This window comes from Artemia franciscana, chromosome 1 (genome assembly GCF_032884065.1).
Source record: "Artemia franciscana chromosome 1, ASM3288406v1, whole genome shotgun sequence".
Classification (NCBI taxonomy): Eukaryota; Metazoa; Arthropoda; class Branchiopoda; order Anostraca; family Artemiidae; genus Artemia; species Artemia franciscana.
In genome coordinates this window covers 16,139,970-16,165,493 of record NC_088863.1, presented here as the reverse complement: position 1 = coordinate 16,165,493, position 25,524 = coordinate 16,139,970, and the positions used below count along the sequence as shown (strand labels likewise).

The window sequence follows — 25,524 nt, the reverse complement described above, 5'->3', positions numbered from 1 at the left end:
TTTTCAATGGCTCTACAAAAAGTTTGCATGAAAAAAACATCAATAATGACCAGTAAAAATTTGTATGGTGCATTATGATTGGCACAAGTTCTATACAAACTTATTAAATCTGCTTGAGCAATCTCAATTGGGTAGAGTGCTATAGTTTTTCTAAAATGTTTCGGTCTAACCACTCTCCTATGCAAAGTATAGGACTCTTGCTTCTCCAAAAACTTTTGAGCTTCTTATTGAGATGTATTTGCGGCCAATGCAAGACGGTGTGGAGAGGAAAGAGATCCAAACTTTCCAATATTTTCATAAAATTGCTTTAAATTTTGCCATTTCCTTAGTAACGAAATCTCTGTTGGGCTTGTTGATCGACGTCGATAAAGACTTCTAAAAGTACCAGTCTTAAATCGTTGTCCCGATTTAATTGGTGACCAGCTTGGTGACTCGAGAACTGTAGAGTTGACACTTGCAAAAGATCTGTCGCTTTCAGTGACTTCTTTTGAACTGTTTCTTTTTAAATTTTGCATGTCTTTTAACATGCCTTTATTTATGATTAGACTGTGGGGGGTATTGCTGTCAGCCAAAAAGTTTAAAATGTTTGAATCAATAGAATATCCTGACTTCCTATTTGAGCCAAGGTCTGTTAATAAATCTGTTGCATTATAGAGCTTATCGTGAATTTTTATATCGTTAAAACCACGTTCATTTTCGAATCCATCCAGTTGATGCAAGTGATGATATAATTATTCTGCAGACTGTCGGTAGGATACAGGAAGCTTCTCAAGAATACCTTCATACTCTTGAGCGCTTGCCTGCGGTGAAGAAAGTTCCACCGATCCCGGACCGTGATTTTGATTTACCGGCGCAGGGCACGGGCCCGTATTCTGATCTACAGCGGTTGGGTTCCGTCATGATGCTAGCGGTCCGCTGGGTTGTGGTTCTGAGGGTAGGCTAGGTTTTGAAACAAAATCCATTTTAATTGGTTTTGTCATGTCACTTCGATACTTTTGAAGGCAAAACATTGCAGATTGAAATAAAAATAATTTTTCAGAATCAGATATGGAATCATTATTCAAGAAATCAGCCATCTCATATTCAAAGCGCTGCTTTGGCTTAATAGCTGTCTCCAGTGTAATGAGCTTGTACGGTCGAGCTGCTGCCATTTCTGATAAGTAAAGATCCAATTAAATTTCCAATAATTGGTAATAATACAAAAAAGCCATTCAGTAGTCCTTTTATCGGAAGGTTCACCTATTCACTTCCGCTTTTCAAGCAACGAAAACTATCATTCTGACATGCGAAACAGTATTTTAGAGTTAAAAGTCAAAGTTTTTAAATCAGATGGAAATCTTGTGACAGATAGCAAAAAAGTTTCATAAGATGGTGGCGGCATTATGAATACTTTATTCCAAAACATTCAAGTGTTTGTCAACGATGTGCTTGGACCGAGTGGTAATTCGTTAAGTGCCTACACTTCATTCGCATCGTATACATTATTAACGCCAAACAGTACAAAAAAGTCGCGTGGACCAAAACTTTGGTTCCTACACAAAAGAAGATGGTATTTTGAATGCTAAATTGGCGATAAATTTGCCACTGAAACTCTACACCTTGCTGCGCGACCATCGCACGATTTCTTCCAATTAAATCAGTTTATACCACCTGGATTAAAAATTGACATAATGTTTTTCCCATCATTGCCTAGATTCGTTTTTCGAAAACTTGAAAAAGCCACTCCTGATGTTACACTTATAATAAGTGAAGCAGTTTTATATATCTGAAAAGTAAACATTGTATCCTCTCTAGCATTGGCAGTGGAAAAGGTCAAAGCTAGGGGACGTAACCTGAAAATTATGATTCAAAAACTTCTGTCTACATTAAAAATTATTCCAACTGGCAAGTCTCTCTTTTGCTGAAAGTTCATTGACGACATATGGACATTTCCCTTCAAAAATTATTCTTTGTCTTTTAAAAACTTCGAATCAGCTGGGAAGCTACCAATCCAGCCCGTTTAAATTTGAGCATTTTCATCTACCTTCTCTGCATCTTAAAGTGAATGGACAACCCATTTATTCACTATGCTTGGGAGGAAACGAAACAACTTTTGAAAATTGACTATCATATGATGAATGGATACGCGATTCTGCCCTCATATGCTTGAATATTTTAGGAACTCCAGGTCTATCTTTTATTAAAGACGGAACACTTCGATTAGACCTCACTTTTTCACAAGCCACAGATGCATCTATTAGCCTTATAATTATTGAATTTCAAGAGACGTTTTTGGAAATTGACAACTCAGGAGCAGGATTTCTCCCGATTGCATCATGAATACGGATCAAGTGCTAGCTGTTTTAAAAAAGGACATTGTTGCTAAAAAATATAAAAGTTTCTGCTTACCTTCCAACTTACCAGCAATTACCACTCTATCCAGCATGCTTTTTGGCCATTGGTCTGGTTTACTAGTGATGAACCGGAAAACGGTTGAGGCTTTTGATACCTACGGAAGAAATTATTCTGAATGGAAAAATATTGAAGAATTTGTAGACAGATTTGGAATATTGACTCAGAATCGAAGAAAAATTCAAAATACCATCACTATGGCTTGTGGATTTCATGTTTTACTGTTTATTCTGTTACGTTTACGTCGTTATTCATTACAAAGCATTGCTAATATTTTTACACCTAATTCGTTGTGGAATGATTTTTTAAGTGAGAATAATATTGTGAATTTCTTTAATGTTGATTTTAAAGCATTGTCTCCGTTCTGTATTGATAAGCATTGTGAACAGGTATCGCTTTCTTATTGATTTTTTTTTATCTATCAGCTTTGTTCAATAAAAATTTTTAAACTCAAAAATGCGTTTATAGAAAGCTAGACGTCTGAGACCACACATTATAGACATAACTGGTTGAAAACTGGACCTATTACGTACTTTTTCGGTGGAGGCTCGAACCCACGTCCGGTATAAAGTTGGATATGCTAGTCCAATTTAGAAAGTGTAGTCCAATCTGTATCTAGCCTAGGTAGATTTCTCTATTCAGACTTTGCAAATCTTTAACTACAGGTACTAGTTGAAGTACAGTATAAAATTCTAAAACCTACCTATACTAGAAAACATAATGTAAAAAAAACTTACCTCTTCTTAATGCAATCTATCCAAAGGCGTGTGTTCGTATTCACAGTCTAATCCAATATTGTTGCAAGTCACCTTTCCCAAGATTTCCAACGTATGAGCAACGATTTGGCCGCAAGCTTCTGACCGCTAGCTATGTTGAAACCAGGTTTCAGCGTTGCCCGCAAGGTTCGACCGCTAGATACGTAGAATTTAGGGTAATTTAAAACTGTATCGGGTAACACGTAATTTTTTCCTTGCTTTTAATTAGGAATACGCGAATAAGAAAGAAAAATTAAGAGTAATGTGGGGTGGGGGAAAAGGGGTAAAGAATGGAGGATCATTTAGTATATGCTTAATTATACCTCCTAAATACTAATGTCATATTTGAAGCTAGGAAAAACCTAGACCTAGTCTTAGAAATATTTTTTCTAGCATAGAAAGAATTAAAATTCATAAATTTACTAGCCTAGACTATATTATGTAAAAACCACCAGGTGTTTGTTAATACCTACCGTTGCGACATCGAAATGTTGCGTCACTTGCATCTAGAAGACAGTTGATTGGAGGATTTGGGTTGTGTAGGGGCGGGGTTTGAAAAGCTTATCCTGGTCGTAGAAACTATTAGGGCCTATACTACTAGCCTATTCCAATATTTTTGGATTATTCATTTTAAGTCTAGTAAGCGTTAGCAAATTCTGTCTTGTTTTAAAAGGCTTGACAAATCTTTAGACTGGTTGTATGAGAGATCCATGGGGAGGACTTATAATCTAAAGGACTAAAGGACCTAAAACCATAAAGGCCCTAAAGGCCCAAAGGCACTAAAAACTTCGAACAGTTTCACTGACCTAAGGGCAAGTCAACTTACTCTTTTCACCGTGAGCATCACTGGTACTACCAATCCTATTATGGTAACATTGATTCACAGTCCAAATTTCACCTAAAGGCAAATGTTAGATGAATAGATACTTTGTTTTGATTTCCTATTTATATTGTGTTCCCCATTTATTTCTCAAATGAGCCCAGTTTGATTCCTCAGAGCATGCATATAGTTTTCATGAGACCAATTTTCATGATTTTCATGATATTCTTCCCAGATGTAGAACCTTTGTTAACAGGAACTATGATCCCTCCCCCTCTCAAACATACACTATTAATTTTATGACAAGCAGTCTTATATCTTTAGATGTTAAACCCATCTGTTCCCGATGGAGCCATAAAACCAGGGTTGCCACTCCAACAAAATAAATGGTACTAATAGAAACCACCAAAAAGTACTACTTTAGAAAAAAAGTACTACTTTCCAAAAAATTTTGCGCTTCGCGCAACACGCGCATATTCGACCCGATATTTATCTCTTTGGTTTACCTCATAGCAAGATGATTTTTTTTTTGTGTCTGTGTTCGAGACCGGTTTATCTTGTCCACCTACAAACAGTCTTGGAAAGTATTTGCTTGGAAATGATAAGCTATTCAGCTAATAAGATTAAGATTTATTAATTGCTAAGCAGCCCGAGGGCCATGGCAACAAAAAATAAAAAGAAATGCATCACACGAAAATGCACATAAAAAAAAAAAAAAAATTGCGCCAGTCGCATACTTGAATAAGGCGAGCCTAACATAAGGAGGGTTTTCGCGAGTTGGAAAGCAAAGTCGGAATCACTTTCCAGTGGTTTTCGCGCTGCTTCGAAAAGTTGCCGAGCTTTCCACATCGGTTTTCGCGCGTTGGAAACCGAAGCAGCTTTCCGGGAAAGTGATTCCACGAGGTTAGTGGAAAGCTCCGCGGAAAGTTGAATTTTCGGCGGGAATTTCAAATTTGTTGAAAGAAAACAGTGCAAGTATCACTAATAAATAAAGAAAAATGGCAAGCGGTATTGGGGTGACTTCGGTGGAATGTATGAGAATCAAAGAACCGTTAAGTAAACCATATTTATTCGAAATAGTTTGTAATTCAATATTTTCTCGGGGATATCAGCTTTCCATGTGTTTTCGCGATCTGTCCAGCGGGAAAGTGGAAAGTGATTCCAGGAATCGCTTTCCCACAGTTTTCGCGATGCGCTTCGCTCGCCGGAAAGTGATTCCGAGATCTCGCGAAAACCCTCCTATAGATAAGGATACACACGTTTTGGGCACTATCAGATTTACATATATCGAATTCTTCAGAACAGTGCCAAACAGTGGCACTTGCTGATAGTGCCAGTTGCAGAAAGGTTTGTTTCTTGTTCAGAGGGCTAGGACAATTGTGTAGCTGATAGTGCCCTAGAATTTAGATTGCAACATTTTTATTTCAGGTATGAAATTAACAAAATACAGAGATCTTTCAGTTATTTAAGTAACTAGTATAGAGATTGCATCATCGCTACACCATCATCACAGGAGCATAACATAAATATTTAACATTAGGAGGTATAGGACTTTCGACTTCGAGACTAAAATTATCGGCCTTTGTTAACCATTTTGAGCCAGTGAATTGCTGGAGCGTTAATCTGGCTTCTTTTTGTTGGTATAACAAAACTTTTGCAATAGATTCTTCTTTATAATGAGAGTTTGAAGGCTTCAAAGTTGTTAAGCGAAGACGGAGTTTCGTGTCCTATTGGTCAGAGAACCGTTGTTTGAAAACCTACCATAAGGAAGCACAAAATGTACGGAAAGTTTGAAGGCTTCAAGCTTCCCTTTCTGATGAAACTTTTCTACGAAGCTGTAATTCTACAATTAAAAAAGAGCAAGCAAACTGTTTCCAATCACTTACAGGCTCAGAATGGTTATCAAACACGGATAAATCAGTCACAAATTCGGAAGTCCTATACACAACAATATTAAATTACTTCATTTCTGCCTTTTTCGTTTTCTTCAGGTATTCTACAATCTCTCTACAATCACAGACAAATTAAGGTGCCACGAAACAAGACGTCCTACTTGGCTAATCAGGGCTTCCATTTCTTTGCGCTCCTGATCAGTTCTGCAGAAACATCCCATGTTTCTGGATTCGGAACTTCTCGTTTCACGTGCATCATATCAGAAATCGTTTCTGGCAGTAATCTATTTCGGAGTGGTGTCCGAATCAGCTTTAATGCCGAAAACTGACGTTCGGCCGAAGCGCTGCTGTGAGGCAGAGACATAATACCCTTCATGAATATGGGTAGATCGGTAAAAGCGGGATCTCCAACTCCATCCTTGAGGGTGGATACCAAGTTCCAGAACTGCAGAACTGGCATTTTCCCTTCTTTCAAGTCTTTCTTCAGTAGTGGTAGCCTCCTCCACTCTCTGTTTAGGACTTCAACATTCACCAAACCACTGAAACAGTCCCTGAATATGCGGTAAAGAGGGATTATAGAAGGAACCGATCTAGACAACGCAGTTTCCAGCGACAGCCAGTCAAGCATTCGAAGCAAGGGGTCTTCACTGTTCACTCGTCACTTTATTTCAGAACACAACTTGATGTAAAATGCAAGGCAAGGCTTCTTTGCCGTAGCTAGCTGCCTCTCTTGAAGTTTACGACTGTCTATCTGATCAATTGCGAAGAGCTCGAACTCAGCTCCAAAATGCATTTCTGTCTCCATAGTTCTGAAGTTTCTGGGGTCTGAGAAATCTATTTCAAAGACAGAACGAATGGCCAAAAGCTCATCTTTGATATAATTCCTTGCCAGTTCGGTAAGAGTGTCCCCCACACTTTTTAAAAGCTTGTGAACTTTCACTTCTGTGCTCTGGAATTCGACATTCAACCGGTTCACAATAGGCAGAACATAGTTGAGAAACAGGTAGTAGAGTTTGACTTCAGGATCAGTCAGAGCTGCATAAAGTTTCACAGCCGTTTGATCACGACCTGCAATCGCAGGTTCAGTGAAAAATAGTGCCAGGACAGTCCACTGTTCCACCAGTCTCTGTGAGACGGCCTCGAATGCAAGCCAGCGAGTAGCGGACGGATATAGCAGTGCATGCTCGGCTATTTCACAAAACTTTTGAAATTCTTTGAACTCGCGTAGACGTTTCGCGCTATTCGAAACGTAGGTGTATATGTCATTGCTGAATCTGACGATCTCTGTAGGCAATTTCTCACAAGCGGAAGCAGAGCACAGAGCAAAGCTGTGAAAGATACACCCAAAAACAGCAAGCCATGGAATATCTCTCTTTATGAGGGCTGCAAGACCGTTGTTCCTCCCAAGCATCACACTTGCATTATCAGATGCAAAACCAATACACTTTTCAAGTGATATTTTCTTTTCGCTTGAAGTCTTGTAGATCAGGTTTTTCAGGCCTAGTGCTGTTGTATCCTCGACTTCTGGGATAGCCAGGAAATCTTCCTTGACTTCGCAAGTTGTGCCATTGTAATATCGTACAATTATTACAAGGTACTTGGTACCACACCTGTCAGTACTTTCGTCAGCTATTAGGGAATATACTGACTCTTGCAATCTTGAGCTAAGCTGGCTGATAGCATACGGGGCAATCACGTTTTTAATTAGCCCCGTTGTTTTTGTCCTTCCGCATGCAAGACGTTTCACTACTGACGAATCAGGTATGAACTTCTGCAGTAGTGCTGGTAAGCTATCCATCATGCTCATCTCTTTCGAGTTCGAGGCTACCCAGGCTGACATAGCCAACTCTAAAGCTGTCACCTGTCGGCTTATTATCTCTCTTTCTTTCGCTGCTCCGGACAAAACAAGGTCTTTGCCTTGTCCGTCAACGATAATCACTTGATTCTTCATCGAATCAACTTTAGACATGTGACTTGCAGTCACTGCATGTCTACGTAAATGAGATAGCCCCCCAGTAATTGTCCTTTCACAGAACCTGCACCAAGGTTTTGTTTTGTCTCTTGCATACCTTTGGAGCCAGCCCTGCAGGTCTTTTTCTTCTATCCAATTTGCACTGAATCTGTATTTTCCCAGACTTAGATGGTTTCTTTGTAGAGATTCTCCGTTTGGTTATGGTTACCAGTTCACAATTATCATCTTCACTTTCGTCTGTCATTTCTTCATGATCACTGGCTTCATCCCCAGTGTCATTACTTTCAGTATCTGATTCAGCTGAGTCACAATCTTCACTAACTGATTCACTGGTTCTATTCTGAGAGCTGTTAACCTCTCTAACTGGTTCACCTTCATTTCCTTGTATTGTACTGTCATTTTCTTGTGACTGGTCTGTTTTCTGACTAACCTGGCACAACCTTCATATACTTTCTAATGTCCATTGTTCTGTAATGTATAAATTTCAATAAACATACTGGGAAAAGTGAATTTCTTTTGTAAAGTACATAGTATTAAGCAAAATCACAGACAGCAATAGGCCATGGTTTTGCTGGACAACCTGGACCCATTTAGGTCTAACGTCAATAACTGTCTTCACTTGTATTATTCTTAACTATAACTTATGAATCCTAAATAATCCTAAATTAAGAATGTTTTTGCTTCTTTGTGCATTCCCTTAAAATTGCAAACTTGTTGAGCAGTATAATCAAGTGGTGGTATTATGACATACTGAAACACACTAATTTTCCTTTTGACACACAGTTGGCTTACTTTGCTTCTCTTGTAGTCTTTTAGTTATGTAAGCCACAAAATGAAATGTAACACATAAGAAACAACCAAGGTATACCTGGGGACTATATAATTACCCAGATTTCAGCTAGTTTGTTGTAATACTTGTAAACACTGGTGGGCGATAATAGGTTCCAGTGCACAATAACTGCCAAATATAACAGGATGTAAGATTTTATCGCTCCTGAATCTGCACAAAAGTTAATGCACATATGAACTAATGAACCAGAATGTACATATGAACTAAGAGTCCCCCATCAGGGGACAACAAGTATTCATAATAAAATAAAATTCATTGCTACTTTAACAATAAAAGTAGAACTGCCGGACTAGTCGGACTAGTTATTTGTCACCAGAACGGACTAGTTATTTGGACTAGTTATTTGTCATCAGAATGTACATATGAACTAAGAGTCCCCCATCAGGGGACAACAAGTATTCATAATAAAACAAAATTCATTGCTACTTAAACAAGAAAACTAGAACTGCCGGACTAGTCATGTATATTAACTATTTTTTTGGTTAGGACTAACCCCTTGGGTTCATTAAAAAATAATTTGGGACTAGCCCCATTGGGTGAGTCTACTCTCCCTACTGGATGGCACTAATTCACAGGCGGATTAGTTTACAGACTTTCTCCTTTCAAAACTAAAAGCCACTCTTCTTGAACTGATTTTCCTTCAGTGAAGTGAAGGCTCCACTTCACAGATTATAGAACTGGCTCTTGTCTTGCCTTTCTTTTAAAATGATATTTGTTGAGTTCAAGATCAGTTTTCAGCATTTTAACCCATGGCAAGATGTTGTATCCAGTGGGGCAAATTGAGTCTTCTGTCAGTTGAAATCTGGAATTCCTGGGGCAAATTTCTGACAGAGCTTCAATATCTATCTGACTTAGTTTGAGCCGTGTTACCAGTTCTGGCATCTTGTTGGTGATAACATCAATGTTTGCTGTCACAATGTTTACAAGTTTTTGGGTGTGTCTGGGCAACTTTTGGTTATAAACACTATTATTCTCACTTATAGTTGAAGTGGCTGGATTACAGCTGAGGTACGCAGAGCAGCTATTGAGGGACAATGTAGAGGGGCATGGGGACATAACTGTTAATTCACTATTTTTTACTTTCACAGAAGTTTGCTGTTACATTGTTATTATTACTCACATATAAACTATTTACAGGGGGGGCTGAAATGGTAGGAGGTAGTGGCTATTTTTCCATGCTCAAGCAGCTTGCTATCAGAATTGCTTGTGTTTGCCCATTTTTGTGATTTTTCTTTTTTATTCACTAGGTCTGTTTCTCTGCATGCCAGTCTCTTCTTCATCTTTTCCAGCAGGGTTTTTCTGGTGTTGCAACCTTCGTTGAAACTGTTGCTCTAGAGTCGATTTGTGCTGGTAGGATGCATCCAGGATAAGCTGCTTTTCAGTAGAGCCGGCTACTATGAATAAGACTGGTGGGTGTTGCAGTGGTTGCCCAGCCGTGAGGGCTTAGGCTGGTAATCTCTTCACAGCGAAAATTTTGGTTGCTATTTTGTAGGTATCCTGGAAATATTTGGCAAGGAAATCTTTGTCACTTGCTTGGATTGGAATTCTGTATCTGCTGATGTTGAGTTTTTATTGCTGCCTGTCTTGCTTGCTTCTGACTGTGTGGTGTAGGTGTTCATCTAGTCCATCTGGTACAAGCTCTGTCACTTGTGAAGTCATTGCCAAGTCAACAATCGCTTTTACCTTGCTAACATTGCATTTTGTGACAAGTTCTTTGTGAATCTCTTGGAGGCCCTTGTTGTCAGTTGACATTATGCTAGCAGTATGTCAATATTTGGCAAAGAAGACTTTGTCACTTGCTTGGATTGAAATCCTGTATCTGCTGATGTTGAGTTTTTATTGCTGCCTGTCTTGCTTGCTTCTGACTGTGTGGTGTAGGTGTTCATCTAGTCCATCTGGTACAAGCTCTGTCACTTGTGCAGTCATTGCCAAGTCAACAATTGCTTCTACCTTGCTAACATTGCATTCTGTGGCAAGTTCCTTGTGAATCTCTTTTGAGGCCCTTGTTGTCAGTTGACATTATGCTGGCAATGTCGTCATGCACTTCTTTTTTGAAAGATTCATGAGAGAATATAATTTGAGTTTATGCTATCAAGTATTTCTAGTATACCCTAGTGTTACCAACAGAACTTGAACAAAATTAATGGTTTTACTGCTACTGCTACTAACAACTCACCACAACACCAAGGCACCTGAGGCCAGCACAGCTGCACACTCTCCTCAATCCCAAACTATTCAAAGCGTTCCTCTTTTCCTCTTTATACCCTCCATTGAACTTCCAATCTCCCTTAAATCTTCTTTATAACATCCTCATAGCCCAACTACAGACAACCTGCTTTCCATTTAGCCCTGGATGGTTGGCCAACAAGAACTATCTATGGCAATCTTTCATTACCAGAATGTGTCCTGGACAAGTCAACCTTTATCTCATTACAGCTCTTGAAAATGGGATTGAATTGTATTTTTTAATGTTGATTGTTTGAAACATGGTTAGTCAGCTGGCTACCCAGAACAATCCATTGGCAATATCTGTGGAAAACATATTGCAAATTTTCATCTAGTTTTTGGAGTGCTTGTGCTTCAGAACCATATTTGATTACTGTCATCTCTTTAGCTTCCAAAATTCTAATGTTGGTTAGCAAATTTATCTTCCTAACTTTTCAAACTTTTTTCAACTTAAAAAACACCCTCAGCCATGGGTAGTTTACTTTTAACGTAGTTAGTGCTCCCACTGTTTTTTCTAATAATACTGGCAAGGGAAGTGAAGCTGTTCACCTAATTAATCTTTTTACTACCCATTTTCACCTTTTCATCTTGTCATATTTCTAGCCTTAGTGACCTTGTCTTATTAACATTAATTTTTAAACCTATTCTAGCACACCAAACTTGCAAAACCTATTAAAGCTCATTCATTTTGCTCAAACATTCATTTAGGATGGATGTTTTTCCTTCCCAGTTGATTCCATGTTCTGAAATTGCCTTTCTTGTGCTCCTTAAGGCAAAGTCTATAAAATTGATCCATATTAAGGGGGATAAAACACAACCTTGCTTAACTCCCAATTTGATATTAAACAAGCTGCTAACCTCATTTCCTACCTTAACCACAGAAGTATTATTCTTGTACATAGCACTAATCACTTTAATATGTTTGTCTGGTATACTATACAAAGATAATACCTTCACTAAAGCTTCACTAAAGCGAAACGAAACGATTTCGACTTGACTTGAAAAATTACCGAAAAAGTGCCATTTTATGGACAAAAAAGTACTACTTTTACAAAAAAGTATTAAAAAAGTACTACTTTCACGTAAAGTATCCAAAAAGTACTACTTTGATCAAAAAGTACTAAAAGTAGTACTTTCGTACTACACGTGGCAACCCTGCATAAAACTACTTTTTTTTACGAAGCCTGAACATTGAAGACAAAAAATATAAAACGTTACTTAGTGACTTGTTCAAGATTCAAATAATATCTGTCAGGATCATTTTTTTTTTTTTCAGCTTAAGGATGAAGATAGGGGGTATGAATTTCTGCAAAATTGAAAGAAAATATGTAATACTCGCTTGCAAAATGATAGATTAGTACGTTAACTTGAATATTTTTATCGCGCAATCTTGTTCGGATAGTTAGATGACACGACGTGTTTTATTGTCAGCTAGATAAACGGAAGAATATTATTATGTGAGATTTAATTATTTACATTTTGTAGTCTTCTCGCAAAAAATACTACCAAACAATCTTTTAGAAAATCTACTAATAACAATAACAAAAAATCCTTTAATAACAAGTCAAATTTTTTAATATAGTGAGAAATAAGAAAATAGTAAAAAAAAAAAATTGTAAAACTTGTTTATTTCGGCTTTAAAGCTGGAAGCCTTTTATAAACAGAAAAAAATGTATAATAAAATAGCTTAAATAAAGTATTTAATAATACAAAATATGTCAGCTATTTATAATTGCATGTATGTGCTTGAATTAATCTGAATATGGGACTATTTACTTAAATAGTCCCTTATCAGAAGATTAAGTCAGAAATATACGCAAGCTCGTATATAGCAGACATCCTGCTTTGTACCTTGTGTTATGAAAAAGGTTTTTTTTTTAAATGTGAGTTTACTTTCTTTTTTCTTTTATGTTTTTGTATAGCATCTGTGGGTTTTCTGTGGGGACTTTCCTGTTTTATTTAAGCTATTTTTTTTCTATTTTTACCCGTTGATAAAGGCCTCTAGTTGTAAAGCTAAAATATTTGGACTTTTATTATCATTTTTTAATTAATTGTTCTTACTATCTTAGATATTTTTACCGATTATTAATAAACTTTGATGTCAATTTTAAATGGAGAGGCAGTGTGGTAGAAATGCTATTGAAAAACCGAGCAGCTATTTCCGAATTGAAAATATTTGTAATAAATACGTAATTTAATAAATATTTTTGTGTAATAAATGTTTAGGATAAGTATGTGTTATGAACATGTAATCGTTAGAATAGGTTAGAATACGTACCTATGTTTCATGTTATCGTGGATGCTAAAAGAATAAAGATTTAATCATTAAATTAAAAATGTATTGGAAAGAAAAACGTATTTGCCCTGGAAACAGACTAACAAAAAGTAATTGAAAGTAACTTATTCTTTAAGTATTAATTTATTTTATATTTCTGTTTCAAGACTATAAAAAATTATTCATGCAACCCTCCAGTTATTAAAGGTTTAGTGCAGTCATTTCTCAGTAGTCCTCCCTAGAGTATTTCCTGTAGGATCATTAGTGGCTCAGTAACGTGTACTATGGCTTCTTGTAATATATACTATATATATGCATTTACAAATGCTGGGATTATTGGCCTAAGTAACTGAAGAGTAAAAGAATATTAAGAGCTTAGAACAACAATTTAAGCGTTATTGTTATGCTTTAATATTAAATTACATAATATTAAAGAATTAACTGAAGCTATTTACAGTTTAGAATCATGTACAATTTTGCGTATTTGCAAATATGGTCATTTTCAAAATAAAACTCCTGCCCTCCAGAATCTCCACTTCCTTTGCCTGAAATGTGAATTTTTTCTCAATGCTTTAAGTATGGATGCTTTAGCAAAGAGAAAACATGATAAAAAGTAAAAAAAAATTGGCATGACCATGCAACATTGTAAGGGAATTTAGTTTTTTTTTCAAAGACAATCGGTAAATAAAATTTATATGCTACATATATGGCAGTCTAAAATTTTTCAAAATGCACTAATCTTACTTTAGCTGGGTGGTTGAGGGAGAGCCCCTTCCTGAAACCCGTTGCTGACTCTTCCTACCTAATTTTTCTGCTATGGGCTGCCTTTCATAGTCCCATAATATTTGTAGGAATTACTATATAGCCTAATAGTTTGGAGGTAGCAGAATTGAGATTTTCTGTACAGGATTTCAACTCTTGTTGATAAAAGAGCATCACCAAGTGCTGAAAATCTTGTTATGACTAAGATGGGCCCAGAATTACACAAAGCCACCAACCAACTGGAGGTCCCCAGGGACTTCCTGATGTTGGATTCTAAGCCATTTTAAGTGCTTCTGTGTAGACTTGAGAAGATGTTTTATTCCCCGATAGCACCGGTTCTGGGACCATTGATTTTTCTGAGGCCAAAATAATTTCAATGATATAAAGAAAATGAAAATTATAACTTGTGATGTTATAATGTCAAAAAATAACTATCGTATCGAACTTTTGACTGACGAATTCAGACCATTTGAACTGACCATATTAGGAGTTTCAAAAATTCATATCCTATTATTAAAAATCTAAATCAGGTGATATGCAAATTATTTACTCAGGCATGAAGGATGGGGTACATAGACAGGGAGTAGGGTTCCTGACGAATAAAGAAGCTACTAAGTCTTGTTTAGGTTGGGAAGGTATTAATAATAGAATACTAGTTGCTAAAAAGTGCAGGGTATCAGTTACACTAGTACACGCCGCAGTAGAACCATCTAACAAAGGTTGTAGTGACTCTGATGAATTTCGATTATAGCTACAGGGCAAATGGACAGGGTCCCAGGTAGAAATGTAGTTATTTTATTAGGATAATTTACTGTCCAGGTCAGTAGAGATAGGGATTGCCGGTAACCTAGCATAGGTAAGTTTGGCATAGGAAAAGAACAGTAATGGATACACACTTCTGCAATTTTGTTGGTAAAGTGATCTACTTATAACTTACAGAGTATTTCGTTATTAAATTGTCCATAAATTAACAAGGAATTCGCATGATGATAAGACAGTTAACATTACTGATTATTTTGTTGTAAAACGTAAACTAGTTCAATTGTGTCAATGGTCAAACAGTTCGTAATAACGAACTGTAGTAAGGAGCGATCATGCTCAATAGTAACTGAAACTCTGAAAAACGGAATTTTGATACCAATAGTTGAATCAAACGAATTTTATTTTTATGCTGATTTTCAATATATAAGTTTCATCAAGTTTAGTATGACCCTTCAAAAGTTACGAGCCTGAGAAAATTTGCCTTATTTTAGAAAATAGGAGAGACACCTCCCAAAAGTCATATAATCTTAATAAAAATCACACCATCCGATTTAGCGTGTCAGAAAACCCTACTGTAGAAGTTTTAAGCTCTGATCTACAAAAATGTGGAATTTTATATTCGTGATGTGGATCACGGATGTGTGTTTATTTGTTGTTTTTTTCCCAGGGGTGATCGTATTGACCCAGTGGTCCTAGAATGTCGTATGGGGCTCACTCTAACTGAAATTAAAAGTTATAGTGCCCTTTTTAATTGACCAAACAAATTGGTGGGCACCTAGGCCCCCTCCCACGCTCATTTTTTCCCAAGGTTTCCAGTCGAAAAACCTAATAACTATATCTTTGGGGAAGACTTAATCCCCCACACTCCCCAGGGGAGGGGCTGCGATTTACAAATTTTGACCCTTGTTTACATATAATAATAGTTACTGGGAGGTATACAGACGTTTTCAGGGGGATTTTTTCGCGTTGTGGGGGGGGGTTGGATCATTTGGTGGAGTTTACGTGTGAAGATCGTTTCATGGAGGAATTTATCATGAAGGAAGAGAATTTCCATAAGGGGTGTGCAGGATTTTTTGGCTTTATTTAAAAAAACAGAAGTCCCTAAAGCTAGGAACAAGTGAAGATGAAAAGGTGACGTTGTGTAACGAAAAGATTAATCAAGTAGACAGCTTCACTTACCTAGGTAGCGTTATTAGTAAAGACCGTGGATGCAGTGAAGATGTTAAAAGTAGAATTTCCTAGGCCCAGGGTGTGTTTTCACAGTTGAAAAAAGGTTTAGAAGAATAGAAAGATAAGTGCAAACCAAGGATAGAATATTGTAAGTTACAGTGATGTGAAAAGTCAAGCATCTTTCTGAAGTATGGCCACTCTGAAAAACGGCTCTGTGTACCGGACTGACAGACCGTATTTAAAACAGTAGGCTGCATGAAAGGTGGGGCTCAGGTATGTTTTCTGAGACTATAATGAGAGAGAGGTTGAGATGAATGAAGAATGTTATACGGATAAAGCCTGACCGATTGCCAAAGATTGCCTTTTGGCTAGCAGTCTAGGACTAAACGAAAAGCAGATTATCCTTGGTTGGAAGGGATGATATCGTAAGGTAAGCTTCAAGGAAATCGGGAACTTCCTGGGAGTGTGTAAAGATGGCGGCCTTTAATATCTTGGGGTGAAAGAGGAGTGTGCATAGCTCTTTTGGCCTCAAGTAACTTGGTGCTGCGGTGACTTATCGGTAGTAGTAGTCGTAGTTGAGGGAGAACGTAGTTCTCTCTATTATAGGATAATTTTTGTCTGTTTTGGATTCTACGCCACTCTTGCATAAGAATATGCCCCTCCCCCTTCCGCCTTAGACTGCGGAAGAATATTTTTTGGGAGGGCGATTCCCATTTGAAAAAATGCTTTTTGTTGTTTTAATTGAACAGATGACAAAAAGACAAATTTGAAACCCCGCTAACGTTTGGAAAGTACATTCTCCACCCCTTAAACTTTCGTGAATTTACGCCTCTGCACTCTTGACTTTCACTATAAAGAAAATTTATTAACTTCTGATTGAGGGGGAGGGCTATACTTTACATTTTTCGTGTCCTAATGATAAAAGAAAGGAAAATAAATATTTTTCTTCCATAGAACATTATATTATAGCAAAACATTCGCTTTACGGATCGAAAGTCCTGTACAGTTGAGTCTTAATCAAAAGTCTTAAGTGAATTTTTTCTTGATCAGAAGGTTGATGAGTGACATGCTCCGTAATGTTTTAACAAAACCGTAGCGAGCAAAAATTAGTTCGTAAATGTCATCAATTGTTGCATCCTATTTTTGGAAAATTCTTCGAAATAATGATATAAGACAAACTGGGGGAGGTAACATTTCAAGCGAGCTCTTAGAAAATAAACTGATGGAAGATGAAAGACCTTTATAAATGCAATGAATTTACTGGTGATTTAACATATATGACGAATTTTGTATTTTCGATCAGCTCTGTAAAAGTATTTTTTTTGCGCTGATGGATGACCAAAGATTGCGCATAATATTAACAATATGATTACTTGCAATGATTTCTTTGGAACATCAATATGTGTATCTGGACATGGGGAGATAATCAAACAGTTCGCAAAAGTGAATATAAGCAAAGAGTGACTAAAACCAATAGTCATACAAATAGAAAAAAGTAATTTTTATACCACTATATGCATGAAAAAGATTTATTTTTCATTTTCAAACCAAAACATATAAAAACTAATAGTTTAAGATTATTTATCAAAATTTATTACAATATTAAAACTTGCGTTGTTTTAGAAACGGGGGGGGGGGACACACCCGAAAAAGGATCACAATCCTTATAAAAAATGAAACTGTTAAATAATATGACTGAGAACTCTGAAGCACAGGCTTCACGCTCCACCCATAAGTATACGATAGCACGCATGTTTCCGAAGAAGAACGGTCATGATCACGTATTTTTTTCCTTGTGTGAATGTATCGAGCCCCCGGTCAAAGAATATCAGAAGCAAACTTATTCAAAAGAAAACTTAAAAATATTACTATGCGTTTTGAGCAAAGATAGATATTATAGCTCAGCAAAGTGACAATTTTAGCCATAAGTTTTAGCCATTTGTGGCGCAAAATAGTTTTTGTGGACAAAAATTTGTAGGAAGAACAAAATGCTATCGATTGAGAAGTATGCACCCATACAGAGATATATCCATCCTGAAAACCTAATGCTATTCATACAAAATGAACAAAAACACAGATCTTCAGATATTTATTTTATTTTCAGCTGGATAAAAGTACGCTTAAAAGGATCAAAAGTAGATACAGTCATGCGTTTTTGATTTGCATAGAGAAGCGCAGAAAGCGATGCCTAAGTAAAGTTCAGTTTGTTTTTCTCCCCTAGACCAAGATGTGGTGATAAAAACTTTGGAGGTGGCTTGTTAGACTGAGAATGAAAAGTTTATAGTGCCATTTCAAGACTCAAAATTGACTGGGGGCAACCATCCCTACTCTCAATCACTTCTTGGTTACCCTTCCCCTCAACCCCCAAAGAGATTCGATGAAAATATTTACATGGATCTTTTTTTTTAAATTGTCAAGAGGGCCAATAACTCTGCCTCCGTTGATGATATGCCCCCCTAAACTTAAGATACTAATCAAAATACACTATGTGCAGCCATATTATCAAAAGAGTGTATCTGCAATCAAACAGTTCGTGGTAACGAACTGTAGTAAGGAGCGACCCGGCTCAATAGTAACCAAAACTCTAAAAAATGGTACCAATAGCTACATCAAAAGAATCGCATTTTAATGCTGGTTTTAAATATATAAGTTTCATCTAGTTTAGTCTTACGCATCAAAAGTTACGAGCCTGAGAAAATTTGCTTTATTTTAGAAAATAGGGGGAAACACCCCCTAAAAGTCATAGAACCTTAACGAAAATCCCACCATCAGATTCAGCGTATCAGAGAAACCTACTGTAGAAGTTTCAAGCTCCTATCTACAAAAATGTGGAATTTTATATTTTTTGCCAGAAGGCAGATCACGGATGCGTGTTTATTTGTTTGTTTGTTTTTTTGGTTTTTTTTTTTGTTTTTTTTTCCCAGGGGTGATCGTATCGACCCAGTTGTCCTAGAATGTTGCGAGAGGGCTTATTCTAACGGAAATGAAAAGTTCTAGTGCCCTTTTTAAGTTACTAAAAAAATTGGAGGGCACCTAGGCCCCCTCCCACGCTAATTATTTTACCAAAGTCAACGGATCAAAATTCTGAGATATCCATTTTATTCATCGTAGTCGAAAAACATTATAACTATATCTTTGGGGACGACTTACTCCCCCACGGTCCCCGTGGGAGGGGTTACAAGTTCAAAGCTTCGACCAGAGCTTACATATAGTAATGGTTATTGGGAAGTGTAGAGGCGTTTTCAGGATGATTTTTTGGTTGGAGGCAGGGGTTGAGAAGAGAGGATATGCTGGGGGAACTTTCCATCGAGGAATTTGTCATGGGGGAAGAAAATTTCCATGAAGGGAGCGCAGGATTTACTAGCATTACTTAAAAAAACAATGAAAAAATAAATATGAAGAAGTTTTTTTTCAGCTGGAAGTAAGCAGCAGCATTAAAACTTAAAACGAACAGAAATTATTACCCATATGAGGGGCTCACCTCCTCCTAATACCTCGCTCTTTACGCTAAAGTATTTTTAGTAATTTCAACTATTTATTCTGCGGCTTTTATGATTCAGGGGTCATTCTTAATGAATTGGGACAAAATTTAAGCTTTAGTGTAAAGAGCGAGGTACTGACGAGGGGGCGAACCCCCTCATATATGTAATAAAAACATGAGAATACAAAAGTTCTTTACGTAAGCTAATTTATAAGTTATGTATATCTTTTACTTATAAAAAGATTCGCAAAAAAAAAAAAGTTCTAGTTGGCTTTTTAATTAACCGAAAATCGGAGGGCAACTAGGCTTCCTCTCCCGCTCTTTTTTTCTCAAAATCATTCGATCAAAATTATGAGAAAGCCATTTAGCCAAAAAAAATAAACATACACGTTTCGTTTTAATTATTCCTCTGCGGAGAGCCAAAATCAAAACATGCATTGATTCAAAAACGTTCAGAAATTAAATAAAAAAAAAACAAGTTTTTTAAATGAAAGTAAGGAGCGACATTAAAACTTAAAACGAACAGAAATTACTCTATATATGAAAGGGGCTTTTCCTTCTCAACGCCCCGCTCTTTACGCTAAAGTTATTTACTGTTTTAAAATGTAGAGTTAAGAGAAAAAGTCAAACTTTAGCGTAAAGAGCGGGGCGTTGAGAAGGAAAAGCCCCTTTCATATACGGAGTAATTTCTGTTCGTTTTAAGTTTTAATGTCGCTCCTTACTTTCATTTAGAAAACTTATTTTTTTATTTAATATCTTAGAAATGGCTAAGGACAAAAACTGAAACTTTAGTTGCTTCTGCTACTACTACTACTACTGTGACTGCGACTACTTATGACTGTGACTACAATTACTTGGGAATGTAGCTATTTGTGACTGTGACTAGGTCTACATGTGAATACGAGTAGTTACGACAGAAACTACTTGCGACTTTCACTACTTGGAACTGGGACGATGACTACTTGCCACTGTGACTTACGACTGGGATTTGAACAACTTGCAGCTGCCACTGCTTGTCCCTGTGACTGCGACTAGTTGTAACTGTGACTACTGCTAGTACTATTCCGACTACAACGGCATCTGTGTCACTACTACCACTTTATACTTCTATTGCCACTACTACTACTACTTCTGACATTACTACTACTACTACTACTACTACTACTACTACTACTACTACTACTACTACTACTACTACTATTACTACTACTACTACTACTACTACTACTACTACTACTACTACTACTACTGCTACTACTACTACTACTAATACTAATACTACTACTACCACTACTATTACTACTACTGCTACTACTACTATTGAAGTAAATAAAAAGGATTAAAGTAAATCCAGCTTGACGAAATGGCTTATTCGCAATATCGCAGTATAACTGAGGTTAATAAATTAAGAATTTCAGAGAATTTAGGGGGGGGGGGTGAATCAAATCAAAAGATTCTATGAGCATCCATGCAGTCAAAGAGATGCATCTGCTACAAATCATAAACTGCTAAGGATATTAATTTAAACTATCAGAGAATTTCGAGGAGATATTACACTAAATCAAAAGACACTGATCCAGCTTGTCAAAAGGGCTTATCTGGGTGTACAAGTGTTCATCCCAGGAATGGCTATCGATACCAAGACTTTCAAGCTTCAAGGAATACTAAGGGAGTGTTAGACCAATCTAAAAGACACTATGTGCATCCTGGTTGTCAAAAGGGCTTATCCGCAATACTTAAAAATCGGCTAATATTATTTAGCTGAAGCTTTCAGGGAAGATTGAGGAGTATAACTAAATGACAGGAAGTAAATGAAAGGATAATATATGCATCATGATCATCAAAATTCTGTGTGCAAAATCTTAGAAACGGCAAGGGTAATAAATTTTCAGAGAATGTTCAAATAAATCAAAAGACAATTGACATCCAGGTTGTCAAAAAGCACATTTGAAGTGTCTCAGGGACGCTTGGGTATAAGTTTGAACTTTCCCGAATGTTCAGAGGGATATTGAACTCAATCAAATTATGTGTATCCAGATTACCCCAATGAAATGTTTTCTACACCACACCTGACAATGGCTCACGCCAAACTCACCAATAAAAGAGTTTAAAGAATCAGTAAGATCGAGAGAGGTGAGTAACGCCTCTGATACATACTCGTGAATTATCAATTCAAGTGGAACACAGTCATACAATCAATTCAATGGAACACAACACCTATAATCAATGGAACACAAATGAGGCCGTAGCCTGTAGAAGGTTTACGTTTAGGGGACAGGGGGCAGTAGCCAAATTCATTTTTTTAGTACTTTTTGTTTCTTTTAAGCTTGATTTGTGCATTAATTTTAATGTTTTCTTGTTTTTGGCTTTATTAATACATCTATATCAGTATCCATTATCTATATGTTTGATGTGATTATTTATTTTAATTTCTATTTCTGTTTTGTGTTGTATTTATTCTTTGGTAGTAGTTTCTGGTGAGAATTATTGAAAGGGTATTAACACAGCACCCCAGTAACAGAGGCCTTACAAACGCATAGTGCACCATTTGTCTCTAAACATGCATTAAGTCCATAAAGAAGAGCCGTTATTGTAGACCATTCACCCAATAAAGAATGGCCATGAGATATCGCATAGTTTTTTGTTTGTTTTATCTTTTTTAGCGTTGGGCAATTAATTTTATTATTGTAGGGTGGGGGGGTATTTTTGCACCTTATGGTTTTTAGCTATGTCTTGTTAGTCCCCAAGAAGAAGTGAAAAAATAACATGGACATTTTATTTTATTTTTATAAATAAATCACATTTATTATCTTTATTTATCTTTATTTTTTATTTATTTTTTATTTATTTTTTATTTTATTTATTTATCTTTATTTTATCACATCCCCAGAGTAAATTCACTGCCGAAAATAATAATAATAACAATAAACATTTAAAAGCGACTTCATCATGACAAGAAAAATAGCTGAAGATTAAATTGGAAGAAATACCCTCTCCCCTTGCTTTCACAAAGCCAAATAAGCTTAGTATCTGAAAGATGTAATAACAAAACTAAGGATACAATTCACTTGAAATTCACTAATCTTGGGGCAAAGACTTTTAAATTCATCATGAAGTCTGAATTGGGCTGAGATTCAATCAATAAAACCCAATCCAGTAAAATTCAGTTGGCTACTTCATTTCACAAAACTATTTGGTGAATTTTGGAATGTTTTTGTCTCGTAGTTAATTCTTGTTAGCTTTCTTTAATAACAAATTTATTATTAAAAAAATTATACATAGCTGTTTGAAGAAAATTCGGTTTGTTCCATTTGTATTCAACAAAAAGTTTGACTTGAAGCTAGGGAGAAGTTTTTCATTTATTTTCCCATATATATGTAAAACATTTTCCATTAATGGCCTTGGAAAGACGGTACTTTGGGTGATATATATTGAGAAGAAAAATTTATATTTTAGAGACAGTTTTCTTCGATCCTTTAACTTCAAAAAAAAAATTTCAATAGAAAAAGTTTCAATAGACAGTTTTGTTCGATCCTTTAACTAATAGTTTCAAAAAAAAAATTCATAAAAATATTTTGAAAAGCATACAAAGAAGCTACAGGGTAACTTGTTTTCTCTGACTTACATAAAAACAAAAATTTAAAGTATGGGAGAAATACTCTTTTTAATGGATAGTTTAATAAACTCTAAAGTTCCTCTTTTCATCGTCGTGATGTTTTTATGGACTAACTTAAAAAATTACTGTAGTATATTTGGGGTTATGGAAGAAATTTTTATTTCTCCAGCACTTACAATCAAAGCACTCTTTCTAAAAAAAAAAAAAAAAACAAAAAACATAAATAGCAGAATTACAGTAATTTTGTTCCGTATTTTCTACATCATGGCGTTTCCCTCTTGTTTTTTTTTTGGTTTTGCAAAAGGCAATCAAGTCAGGCTCCCACGTACTCTGATTATGAATTTATCTACCTGAACTAGGTAAACAGCAATGGGCTGTACAGGGCCCTGTTTGAGTGGGTTGATCTAGCCCCAGTCAACGAAAAATCTACTGACCTGGAGCCTGTAAGGCCAGTGACCCTGGCCTTACAGATGAAAAAATATGAAAATTATGGCTACAAAAAAATTTTCGGTTTGTTCAATTTGTATTCAACAACAAGTTTAATTTGAAGCTAGGGAGAAGTTTTTCATTCATTTTCCCATATGTGTGTAAGACTTTCCATAATTTTTTTTTTGAAAAGCATACAATCCACAGAATTTGTAAAAATAGTAATGCCATTGTTCAGCCACTACACGTAACAAAAGATGACGGCAGTAAGACTAACTCCGTGACGGAAGGCGGGGAGGTAATGCTAAATAAGTGGTTTTTAAAGGATAATCATTCAACTGGTAGTAATTACTATAGCGAAATTGGAGCAGAACTTGCAGATTTTTCAACTAATAGCACATCAGGTGTTACCCAAGTCTATTTGATCAAAATAAAAGAAATAATAAAAGGTTCAAAACCATCGAAGGCCCAGGCACAGATGGAATTGTAAAGTTAGTACTACTTAAAATATCGATTCCCTTGCTCCTAGTTTGGTAAAGTTAGTGAATAGTTGCTTAAAAATTTCATATTTCCCGAAAAGTTGGAGAAATGCAAATATAATGGTTAAAAAAAATGGTAAAAATAATGCCGGGAATCCAGCCTCATATCGTCCGATTAGCTTACTCTCAAATCTTGGTAAAATATATAAGCGTGCCATTGCCAATAGAATGAGTGCGATTAGCACTGAAAATAGTTGGCTTTCACCCCCAGAGTTTGGCTTCCGTAGTGGTAAAAGTACTATTGATGCATTTGATAGTATTGTTGCCGCGGTGGAGGAGAACATGCGGAAAACAAATTTTTAAGTTATGCATGTTTTTTTTTATATATAAAAGACGCATTTGACGCCGCTTGGCACCCTGGGATACTGAGAAAGTTAAAAGTAAAATTGTGCCCTCATGGGCTTTTAAATTTAATTTATAGTTACTTTTCAGATGGAGTTGTTACGTATAAGGCTGAATATTCGTGCATTTCAGAGCGATCATGTCCTCAAGGTGGAATATTATCTCCCTTGTTATGATCGGTTAATATAAATGATCTTCTAAAACTAAATGATAGAAAATTATTACGGACTGACCATGTTAGACATAAAATCAAATCTTCAAAAAAAATCTTCTGATCGTCTTTTAACGGTTGCCAGGAATGCTTGGAACCTAAACCCATTTGCATTGAGGATGCTACATAAATCAGTAATCGAAAGCCATATTTTATACGCATGTCCTATTTTGATCTTTGTACTAAAAAAAAAAACATTCAGCAAATGCTACGGTTGGCGCAAACATTCAGAGCATTGGAATTAAGTATCTTAAGTTAACTTCAAAATTGGTCTAGGGTTTTGAGTCCTACTTTAAATGGAATTAGTTATTCGGCACATCATAGCCATTACACTGACCAAATTATTGCAAATCTTTTTATTAAGTGCATCTCAGCCATTTCATATAGACCGTTAATCTTTAAATGAGATTTTGTATACAAAATGGTTTGATATGTTTAAAAATTCTGTTAGCACATGGCCGGCTAACTTTTTTGAAAATAAAGATGATTTTATTTCTACATCAAAAGTCCACCCAAATAGCAGATTAACACGGCTTATTACAGGGCAGAGCAGATTGCTTCTCGAAGACAAAAGCTAAGGAGCATCTGTAGAGGCAATATATGGTTCTAAATGTATGTCTCCGTGAGCTTTCCTCGACAAGTATTGCTGCATACTTTAAGAAACCAGAGAAACGAGCTAGCAGGATTCACCCCGAATCATTAAATAAGGGAGTAAAATGATTCCCCTTATTAATATATTCTTTTTTTCTTTTTTTTCCCAAGGGGTGATCGTATCGACCCAGTGTTCCTGAAATATCGCGAGAGAGCTCATTCGAACGAAAATGAAAATTTGTAGTGCCCTTTTAAGTGACCAAAACCCGGAGAGCAGCTAGGCCTCCTCCAACGCTCATTTTCCCCCAAAGTCACCTGACCAAAATTTTGAGATAGCCATTTTCTACAGCATGGTCGAAAAATCTAGCAACAATGTCCTTGAGGATGACTTAATCCCACCAGTCCCTGGGGGAAAATCTGCAAGTTAGGAACTTTGCCCATTA

At 36.3% G+C, this 25,524-nt stretch overlaps 1 protein-coding gene across 5 annotated transcripts in view; it reads right to left on the bottom strand.

Moving 5' to 3' along the window:
• The window catches only part of LOC136026295 (QRFP-like peptide receptor), a 223,260-nt gene that overhangs the window by 12,175 nt on the left and 185,561 nt on the right, over nt 1-25,524 (bottom strand). The window contains exon 1 of one of the 5 annotated variants that reach the window (XR_010617256.1): nt 3,973-8,207. The exons of 1 other annotated variant lie outside the window; for it this stretch is intronic. Coding sequence is in view for 3 of the 4 variants with exons in the window: in XM_065702715.1 (XP_065558787.1) it covers nt 2,407-2,488 (82 nt within the window). In the remaining variant the exon portion in view is untranslated. Of the gene's footprint in view, nt 1-2,388; nt 2,489-3,972; nt 8,208-13,184; nt 13,209-25,524 lie in introns of those variants that run through there. 3 more of the 5 variants (XM_065702715.1, XM_065702720.1, XM_065702729.1) reach the window with 3 other exon arrangements.